Source organism: Protobothrops mucrosquamatus, unplaced genomic scaffold, assembly GCF_001527695.2.
Source record: "Protobothrops mucrosquamatus isolate PMUCROS unplaced genomic scaffold, P.Mucros_1.0 scaffold3783, whole genome shotgun sequence".
Classification (NCBI taxonomy): domain Eukaryota; kingdom Metazoa; phylum Chordata; class Lepidosauria; order Squamata; family Viperidae; genus Protobothrops; species Protobothrops mucrosquamatus.
The window spans coordinates 40,302-51,263 of NW_015389736.1; the positions used below are offsets into that span (position 1 = coordinate 40,302).

Sequence of the window (10,962 nt, forward strand, 5' to 3'; positions counted from 1 at the left end):
GTGGGATGGATGGGGGGATTGGATGGGTGGGTGGGTGGGTGGATTGGATGGATGGATGAGTGGGATGGATGGATGGGTGGGTGGATGGATGTCAGAGATACAGATAGTCCTCAACGTACGACCACAATTGAGCCCAAAAATGAGACATTTGTTAAGTGAGTTTTGCCCCATTTTAATGACTTTTCTTGTAACATTTGTTAAGTGAATCACTGCAGTGGTTAAATTAATAACACAGTTGTTAAGTGAACTTTGCAGGTCAGAAGGTTTCAAAGGGTGATCACAGGACCCCGGGACACTGCGACCGTCATAATTATGAGTCAGTTGTCAAGCATCGAATATAATTCATGTGACCCTGGGATGCTTCAACAGTGATAACGGTGAAAAGTGGTCAGTGCCATTGTAACTTCAGATAGATAGGTAGACAGACAGACAGACAGACAGGCAGACATAGATGGATGGATGGATGGATGGATGGATGGATGGATGGATGGATGGATGGATGGATGGATGGATGGATGGATAGATAGATGATAGATAGGTGAGATAGACAGACAGACAGACAGGCAGACATAGATGGATGGATGGATGGATGGATGGATGGATGGATGGATGGATGGATGGATGGATGGATGGATGGATGATAGATAGATGATAGATAGGTGAGATAGAGATGATAGATAGATAGATAGATAGATAGATAGATAGATAGATAGATAGATAGATAGATAGGTGAGATAGATAGAGATGATAGATGACAGATAGATAGAGATGATAGACAGACAGACAGACAGACAGATAGATAGATAGATAAGTGATAGATAGAGATGATAGATAGAGATGATAGATGATAAATAGATAGATAGAAGATAGATATAAATAGATAAAGAGATAGATAGATGATAGATGATAGATAGATAGATAGATAGAGATGATAGATAGATAGATAGATAGATAGATAGATAGATAGATAGAGATAGATAGATAGATAGATAGATAGATAGATAGATAGATAGATAGATAGATAGATAAGTGATAGATAGAGATGATAGATAGAGAGAGATGATAGATAGATGATAAATAGATAGATAGAAGATAGATATAAATAGATAAAGAGATAGATAGATGATAGATAGATAGATAGATAGAGAGAGAGAGAGAGAGAGAGAGAGATGATAAATAGATAGATAGATAGATAGATAGATAGAGATAGATAGATAGATAGATAGATAGATAGATAGATAGATAGATAGATAGATAGATAGATAGATTATAATGAAAACGACGCTTCTGAATATACACAAAGGCCCCTGTTAAAAACTGAGCTTTATACATGAACCTCAGCTCCATCTACCACCTTTAAAGCTGCAGTCCACAGCCCTTTTATCTGGTAGTAAGTAAGAGTAGACATCAAAGCATCTCGGACTGTGCTTCAATGCTTTAATAGGATGCAGGAGTAAAGGGCTATAGGTGCTTCTAAGGATAACCTACAGGCAGTCCTTGACTTATAAACATTCGTTTAACGACCGAAGTTTCAGTGCCACTGAAAGAAGTGACTTATGACCGATTTTCAAGCTTAGGACCTTGCAGCATCCCCGTTCTCCTTTTTCGNGATTGCAGCTTCGTTGCAGCTTTGCCAGGAAGGATGCAGCGTTAGGTCGGAGGAACACCAGACATCAAGGGGCTTTGTTTAGCATTGCGCACTTTGAGTTCATCCTGTCAGCAACCGCTTGCTTGTTTCAATGCCAGGTTTACACCCGGCACCAGTTTGTGCTATTCTGATTTGTTATGCCTCGGATTTCAAACAGCAACAAGTCTGGTATCTTATTTTAGTTCAAGTGCTGCAAAATCCATGCTAAGTCATGTTCTACTTAATCAAAGTTTGCTGAGAAAACCATAGTGAAGGTCATTTATTATTATTATTATTATTATTATTATTATTATTATTATTATTATTATTTAAATTTATATACCACCCTATCTCCCTTACGGGACTCAGGGCGGTGAACAGGCAATAATAAAAATCACAGTAAATATTACATAAAAGCCTGCTCTAAAATATAAAACCCCTAACAAAACCCAATCAAAACTACGCCAGGCCGGCCGCATGGAACAGATGAGTTTTCAGGGCTCCAGGCTTCAGGGCTGGAGATGAGCTGAGGATGTCCTCCTCAGCTCATCTCCAGCATGGAAAACAGGATCCCCTCTGTTGGGGTTTGGAGGAAAGATGGGTTGCAGATCCCTGAGCTGTTGACCAGACCAGGGGTGCTAATAAAGGAGAATATTTGCACCTCAGGGTTGATAGGAGAGGTCCTTGGTGCTCTCTGAGCTTGCTTGTTTTCTTGCAGATGTTTTATGATCCAAACTAGGTAACAACATCAGTGCTAGAAGGGAGTGGGGCTTGCAGAGAGGAGGAGGGGGAGGAGGAGGAGGGGGAGGAGGAGGAGGAGAAGAAGAAGAAGAAGAAGAAGAAGAAGAAGAAGAAGAAGAAGAAGAAGAAGAAGAAGAAGAAGAAGAAGAAGAAGAAGAAGAAGAAGAAGAAGAAGAAGAAGAAGAAGAAGAAAAAAGAGTTCTCTGTACTCTCTAGAAAGAGTGCACAGAAGAGCAAGAAAGATGATGAGGGGACTGGAGGCTAAAACATATAAGGAACGGTTGCTGGAATTGGGTATGTCTAGTTTAATGAAGAGAAGGATGAGGGGGGACAGGATAGCAGCCTTCCAGTATCTCAGGGGCTGCCCCAAAGAAGAGGCAGTCAAGCTATTTTCCAAAGCGCCTGAAGGCAGGACAAGAAGCAACAGATGGAAACTAATCAAGGAGAGAAGCAACCTGGAACTAAGGAGAAACTTCCTGACAGTGAGGACAATTAACCAGTGGAACTACCTGCCTCCAGAAGCGGTGAATGCTCCAACACTGGAAGTTTTTAAGAAGAGACTGGACAGCCATTTGTCCGAAATGGTGTAGGGTTACTGCCTGAGCAGGGGGTGGGACTAGATGACCTCCAAGGTCCCTTCCAACTTTTTTATTATTATTATTATTATTATTATTATTATTATTATTATTATTATTATTATTATTAAGATCCAAAAGTCCTCAAGGGTGCGGATGCTGTTTCTGATGAGGTCTGTGATGTTGGGACAGCAGCATCAAGGGAAGTCAATAGCCTCTGCCTAATGTCCTTCCTAGGGACCAGCTCCTTTGGCAATGTGGGATTGCGCTGCCACCTGCTGGCTGCGGTGCATCCTGCTCCTTTTCGTTCTTGGCCTGTTTGCTGACTGTGACAGGACGATGGGAGTTGAAGTCCGGCCTCTCTAAATCAGAAGTCCCCAACCTTTTGGGCACCAGGGACCGCTTCCGTGGAGAAAGGTTTTTCCACGGACCGGAGGGTGCGTGGTTTTGTGTGCTGCCTGCATCCCATGGATGGGGCTTCGCTTGTTTGTGCGGACCGGTTGGTGGCATGCCGCAGCCCAGTACCGGTCCACGGACCGGAGGTTGGGGACCCCTGGTTGACACAACGCACTGAGTCATAAGCTAGCCAAGCAGACACCAAGCGTGATCCAATTCACGTTCTACGGAAGCTGCAACCTCTACACAGCCCTGGTTAACAAGCACATTCCTGCACGGCTGCAGCGAGTGGCTTCTAAGTAAACACACTCATAATTGTCACCAAGCTAGATGCAAAATGTGGGTTGCAGGCGTTAGTGAAACTACTGGAACCAAACAGATTGATTTCCTTAAATTACTACACTGATGTTCAGATAGGCCCTAGAGCAGAGGCCCCCAAACTTTTGGGTGCACCGGGGACCGTTTCCGTGGAGAGAGGTTTACTCACGGTCCAGAGGGTGTGTGGTTTTGTGTGCTGCCAGCATCCCGCGGATGGAGCTTTGCTTGTTTGTGTGGACCGGTTGCTGGCATGCCGTGGCCCGGTCCACGGGCCAGGGGTTGGGGACCCCTGCTCTAGAGGGCAGCATTTCCAGGATAGCTGCGTGTTTGCAATTGGAAGAGGCTTCCCTGCCTCCTGTTCAGAAATAGCTTAATCCGGATTTAGAAGTGGGATCTAGGTTGACTCCTCCTGTAGTAGGAAAAACTCTCCATCCAGCCAGATTCCATGCCTGGCTGGAGAATTCTGGGAGTTGAAATCCACACATTGGAAAGTGACCAAAGGTTGAGAAAGATTGTCTAGAGAGGAAAAGTAGGGAGGTAAGGAGAGGGGGTCCCCCTATTCTCCAAAGCCCTTGAAGGCAGGAGAAGAAGCAACGGATGGAAACTAATCAAGGAGAGAAGCAACCTGGAACTAAGGAGAAACTTCCTGACAGTTAGAACAACTAACCAGTGGAACCACCTGCCTCCAAAAGCTGTGAATGCTCCAACACTGGAAGTTTTTAAGAAGAGACTGGACAGCCATTTGTCCGAAATGGTATAGGGTTTCCTGCCTGAGCAGGGGGTTGGACTAGATGACCTCCAAGGTCCCTTCCAACTTTATCATCATTATCATCATTATTATTATTATTATTACTATTACTATTACTATTATTATTATTATTCATCACACAGTCAGCCAGATGTTCAGACTGGATTTGGCATTTTTGTCTACCTATGGAGTCCTTTCCCAAGACCTGGGATAGGCAGATGTGGATGTTTGATGGTATATTACAGATCTCGTCGCAGGATGGAAGCAGTTCCTAGTAAGGCCGCCTTTTGCAATTGACTAATGGCGAATGTGTCAATGCCGATGATGGTGTCCAAGTGGTGCTCCAGTTGTTTTGGGATTGCACCCAAGGCGCCTATGACTATTGATACCACCCTTGCTTGCCTTTGCCACAGTCTTTCTATTTCTATTTGTAGGTCTTTGTATTTTGTGATCTTCTCCAGTTCTTTCTCGTCTATTCTGCTGTCTCCAGGCACTGCCACCTCCACTATCCAGACTTTTTTGTCTTTCTTATCGACAATTGTTAAGTCCAGGGTGTTATGTTGCAGGTGCTTGTCTGTTTGAATTCTGAAGTCCCAGAGCAGCTTAATGTTATCATTTTCTAATAATAATAATAATAATAATAATTATTGTTATTGTTATTATTATTATTATTACCACCACCTTGGGTCAAGGAGAGCCATAGACTCCTTCCCTACTCACAGGTAAGGCATCAATACAGGCAGTCCTCAATTTACAACGGTTCATTTAATGACCGCTCAAACTTGTAACGGCATACTTTTCTCCTCACACTTTCTTCGACCGTTGCAGCATCCCCCAGGGTCACGTGATCAAAATTCAGACGCTTGGCAACTGACTCGTCTTTATGACGGTTGCGGGGTTCCCGGGGTGTGTGTTTGTGTGTGTGTGTGTCAAGGAATCCCCTTTGGTGACCTTCTCACAAACAAAGTCAACGGAAGGAAACTGGATTCACTGACTAATTTAACAACTGCAGGGTTTCACGTAATGACTATGGCAGGAAAGGTTGTAAAATGGGGCAAAACTCAACTTAAACAACGGCCTCACTTAGCCACAGAAATTTTGGGGTCAGCGGTGTTTGTAATTCAAGGACTGCCTGTGCTTTGTTGATCTTGGCTGCTCTTGAGAAGCAGAATTGGGCTTGGCTAATACCTGCATGGGAGTCCACCTGTTGAAAATCCCTCTACCTAGGAGTCTTCAAACTTGGCCCTTTTATGACTGATGGACTTCAACTCCCAGAATTCCTTAGTCAGCCATTTTGATGAAACTGCAGGCATGGATCCAGACTCTCAGGGGTCTTCAAACATGGCCCTTTTGTGACTGGTGGACTTCAACTCCCAGAATTCCTCAGTCGGCCATTTTGATGAAACTGCGGGCTTGGATCCAGACCAGGGGTCTTCAAACTTGGCCCTTTTATGACTGGTGGACTTCAACTCCCAGAATTCTTCAGTCGGCCATTTTGATGAAACTGGGGGCTTGGATCCAGACCAGGGGCCTTCAAACTTGGCCCTTTTATGACTGGTGGACTTCAACTCCCAGAATTCTTCAGTCGGCCATTTTGATGAAACTGCAGGCTTGGATCCAGACTCTCAGGGGTCTTCAAACTTGGCCCTTTTATGACTGGTGGACTTCAGCTCCCAGAATTCCTCAGTCGGCCATTTTGATGAAACTGTGGGCTTGGATCCAGACCAGGGGTCTTTAAACTTGGTCCTTTTATGACTTGTGGACTTCAACTCCCAGAATTCCTCAGCCAGGCACACTGAGGAATTCTGGGCGTTGAAGTCCACAAGTCACAAAAGGGCCAAGTTTGAAGACCCCTGGTGTTGACTAAAGGCATCTGTAATAGTTTTTCCCCACAGGATATCGGTGCTTAGCTGTGGTCTCTTTAACTACTAGAGTTTGTTGAATATCATGACTGAGTGGATATGACCGAGGGTGAAGCTCCCGCCTCTGGCCCGAGTGCCATAGGTTCGCCCCCACTGCCCTAGACCTCCGTGCTTGGGTGATCCACTCCCCAGTTAACCCTTGCTTCTCCCTCGGGCAGGCAGGACAAGCTGAAGATCCACATGCGGAAGCACACGGGGGAGAGGCCGTACCTCTGCATCCACTGCAGCGCCAGGTTCGTCCACAACTACGACCTGAAAAACCACATGAGGATCCACACCGGCATCCGTCCCTACCAGTGCAAGTTCTGCTACAAGAGCTTCACCCGCTCGGATCACCTCCACCGCCACGTCAAGCGCCAGAGCTGCCGGATCTCCCGGCCCAGGAGAGGACGCAAGTCGGCCCCCTGGAGAGCGGCCAGCCTGCTCTTCGCCCCGACCGGACCACCGGACAACAAGAGCTTCCTGGTGCCCCCGGCTCTGGAGGACATGAGTGGCCACTTGGGGGGCCCGGGGCTGTGCCTTCCGGGCCCCGGGCCCTTCCTGGATGGGGCCAAGAACGGCTTGAACCTGCAGGAGCTGCAGAACCAGTTGGAGGCGACCCAGATGAAGCTCTTTGGGCGGACACACCTGGACCTGGAGCACAACGGGGGCCTCTTCGCCTTCGCCCTGAGCCACGGCGAGGGTCTCTCGGGACGGCCCTATTTCTCCCTCCCGGATCCCTGGGTTTCGGGGTTCAACGGACTGGCTGCCCTCAACCCCCTGGCCTCTCTCTCTGAAGCTAGCAACTGAGTTGACTTCTCTTCGAGGGACAGGTTGGGTACGTAACCATGTCTGCTCTCCTGATGCTTACTCTGCTAGGAGAAATGTGGAAATCCCCACTTTTTAAGTGTGTCGAACGCAACTTGCCCGGATTCCTGTGAATGTCTTTGGGGTACAGGGGGATAATTCTGCTACGGAAGGGGGGGAAGGCAGCCCCTTCAGAGGAGGGGGGGGGCTTGCTGTAGACTCCCAGGATGTCAGGGTTAGACAGGGCTGGAGATCTTTGAACCCAAGAGGTGACCAAACTTGGCAACTTCAACTCCCAGAATTCCCAATCCATCCATTCCCCCCAAATTAGTTTCTAGTTTAGACCAGCTTTAGGTAGCTTCCAGCTCCCTAGCTGTCCAACATGGCTGGCTGGGGAATTCTGGGAGTTGAAGTCCACAGGTCTTCCAATGGCCAAAGTTGGACACTCTTGTTCTAATTAATTAATTCAGAAGAGCAACTAAGATGATCCAAGGCCTGGAGGCTAAAATATATGAAGAACGGCTGCAGGACTTGGGTTTGGCTAGAAAAAAGAAGAAATAGGGGAGACATGATAGCAGAGTTCCAGTATTTGAGGGGCTGCCACGAAGAAGAAGAGGGGGTCACGTTATTCTCCAAAGCACCAGAGGGAAGGACGAGAAACAACGGTTGGAAACTAATCAAAGAGAGAAGCAACCTGGAATTAAGGAGAAACTTCCTGACAGGGAGGACAATTAACCAGTGGAACAGCTTGCCACCAGAAATCGTGGGTGCTCCATCACTAGAGATTTACAAGAAGAGACTGGACAGTCACTTGCCTGAGATGGTGTAGGTTCTCCTGCTTGAGCAGGGGGCTGGACTAGAAGATCTCCTAGGTCCCTTCCAGCTTTATTCTGTTCTGTTCTATTCTACTCTATTCTAATTATTATTATTATTCTATTCTACTCTATATTTTCTTTATTCTATTCTATTCCAATTTCTATTCTATTCGATTCCAATTTCTATTCTGTTCTGTTCTGTTCCATTCTATTCCAATTTCTGTTCTACACAACTGTGGCTTGGGTCCATTTTCTCAGTAACGTCAGTCATGTAGATTTAACTTCTGCCTTTTTGCTCTCCTGTCTCAGGGAAGGAAGATTTACGGTGGGGTCTTTGGTGCTCTCTGAGCTTGGTTGTGTTCTTGCAAACGTTTTATTACCAAACTAGGTCATATCATGAGGGCTAGGACCTAGTTGGGCAATGAAACATCTGCAAGAACATAGCCAAGCTCAGAGAGCACCAAGGACCCAACAATTCAACTCTACAAATATTATCTTCAATGGAAGATGTAGCTTCACAAAAAGATTCCTTTGCAGAATGATAATCAAAACCTCATCTAGGTTATTATTAAAGGTTGAGAATAGAATAGAATAAGAATAAGAATTAGAATAAGAATTAGAATAAGAATTAGAATAAGAATTAGAATAAGAATAAGAATAAGAATAAGAATTAGAATAGAATAGAACATAACAGAATAGAAGCTGGAAGGGACCTTGGAGGTCTTCTAGTCCAGCCCCCTGGTCAAGCAGGAGAACCTACACCATCTCAGCAAATGGCTGTCCAGTCTCTTCTTAAAAACCTCCAGTGATGGAGCGCCCAGGATTTCTGGTGGCAAGCTGTTCCACTGGTTAATTGTCCTCCCTGTCAGGAAGTTTCTCCTTAATTCCAGGTTGCTTCTCTCCTTGATTAGTTTCCATCTGTTGTTGTACAAACACATCCACTCAGAGACCCGGCTGCTGGCCACCTATTATGGGCACCCCACCTCCCTGTGGAGATCCAGTCTACCCCTTCCCTCCTGGGTTCGGAAGCATAGGCAAGACCCCACTTTTCCATCTAGACTAAGTGGCAGGCATACTCCGAATGTTGGGATGTCCTGCTAGACGCACAACTTCAATTTTTTTATCCCTTGAGGTTTTAATTCAGTTTTAGGGTGGATTTATTTTGATTGACAGGTACAACCTGCCTCCAGAAGCTGTGGATGCTCCAACACTGGGAGTTTTTAAGAAGAGACTGGACAGCCCTTTGTCTGAAACGCTATAGGGTTTCCTGCCTGAGCAGGGGGTTGGACTAGATGACCTTCAAGGTCCCTTCCAACTTTATTATTATTATTATTATTGTTGTTGTTGTTGTTGTTGTTGTTGTTGTTGTTATTTATTATTATTATTATTATTATTATTATTATTATTATTATTATTATTATGTGGCTGTGTCCCGAGTCCGTTCTTCTTCTTCTTCTTCTTCTTCTTCTTCTTCTTCTTCTTCTTCTTCTTCTTCTTCTTCTTCTTCTTCTTCTTCTTCTTCTTCTTCTTCTTCCTCTTCCTCTTCCTCCTCCTCCTCCTCCTCCCCTCCTCCTCCTCCTCCTTCTCCTCCTCCTCCTCCTTCTTCTTCTCCTTCTCCTCCTCCTCCTCCTCCCCTCCTCCTCCTCCTTCTCCTTCTCCTTCTTCTTCTCCTCCTCCTCCTTCTACTACTACTACTACTACTACTACTACTACTACTACTACTATTACTTATTATTATTATTATTATTATTGTTGTTGTTGTTGTTATTATTGTTATTATTATCATTATTGTTGATATTATTGATATTTTTGAATGTTAGCTGCTGAGAGCCTTTGGGCACAATCAGCACACAAAGTACAGCTAACAAATACAAATGGGAGGAAATACGGATGATTAAGAGTATTTATTTATTTTTTTTCCCCTTTTCTCTACCTACAGAGCTGTTCTCCAGAACTGCATTGGTTCCCAGTCAAGAAGCAAGGACCTATTTTTCCTTTATAAAAGGACTGTCTTGAAAATTAAGCTCCCTTTGGAACTTTTATTTCAAAATGCCCCCAAAAGACATCTCTCCTTTGCTCCGACAAATGCAGGGAAGAAAAACAGAATTTCCAGCTGCAAGTTCAGACTTTTTTTTTTTTCTTTTCTTGATTTATTATCTTTCCGGGTGACTCTTTTACACCTTATTTTGGGGGGGTTGATTTTGGATTTTGACTTCTTTTTTTTCTTTTTTTTCCCCCCTTTTTCGGGCTGCTTATACAATCCGGAGTCCTTGTAAAATATCCAAAGATTCTAAAGACTGTAAAATCCAAAAAAAGAACTGGGTGCAAAAAAAGAAAAAAAAAAGATCCCTCTGCTTCCCCCCCCTTTTTGGTTACAATTTCCTGAATGATGGAATGGGGGGGGGAACGTGGTAGCAAGGGCGGGAAATCCTTTGGAAATTTTTCTATTTATAATTATTTTTATGTGATTGCTTTATGTAAAGAAAGAAAAAGAAAGAAAAAAAAAACCCAACAAGACATCAGACAGATCTGCCTTAGATAATCGAGGGACAATCATCCTTAACTTGGGCTGAAGTTCTAGATTTGGGGGGTTTCTGGAAGGCAAGTAAATACGCTTTGTGTATTTATTGAGCAGCGTTAACTGGTTTTAATTAAATTATTGGCCCTCTGCGGGACGTTTGGTGTGCCTGTTAGTCAAACCTGGGGGAAGACAAGCATCGTTGGGCCGCAGAGTTCCTGCTTTCTATTGTGTAGTGTACACTTAGGATAGTGGTGGCGAACCTATGGCACGCGTGCCAGAGGCGGCACTCAGAGCCCTGTCTGTGGGCACGCGCGCCATGCCCCGGAGATGGCAACCGTCCCTCTTCAACCAGGCGCCCGCTAACTCGCCGAGGTCCCACGTGGCCGGATGCATCCCGGCATGGCTGGTTTCCCTCCCCCCCGTCCCATCCCTCCTGGCCTAGCATGCTCTCCTTTTCCCGGGCACGACCCACTGTATCGCCTCCTCAGCATTCGGCCGGCCGTCCAGCTCAGA

At 45.2% G+C, this 10,962-nt stretch overlaps 1 protein-coding gene across 1 annotated transcript in view; it reads left to right on the top strand.

Moving 5' to 3' along the window:
* LOC107298185 (zinc finger and BTB domain-containing protein 7C-like) overlaps window positions 1-7,129 on the top strand; it is a 9,691-nt gene extending 2,562 nt beyond the window's left edge. Inside the window, exon 2 of the mRNA XM_015827553.2 lies at window positions 6,486-7,129. Coding sequence (XP_015683039.1) covers window positions 6,486-7,116 — 631 coding nt within the window. The 3' untranslated portion in view covers window positions 7,117-7,129. The remainder of the gene's footprint in view (window positions 1-6,485) is intronic.
* Window positions 7,130-10,962: the final 3,833 nt, after the last annotated feature.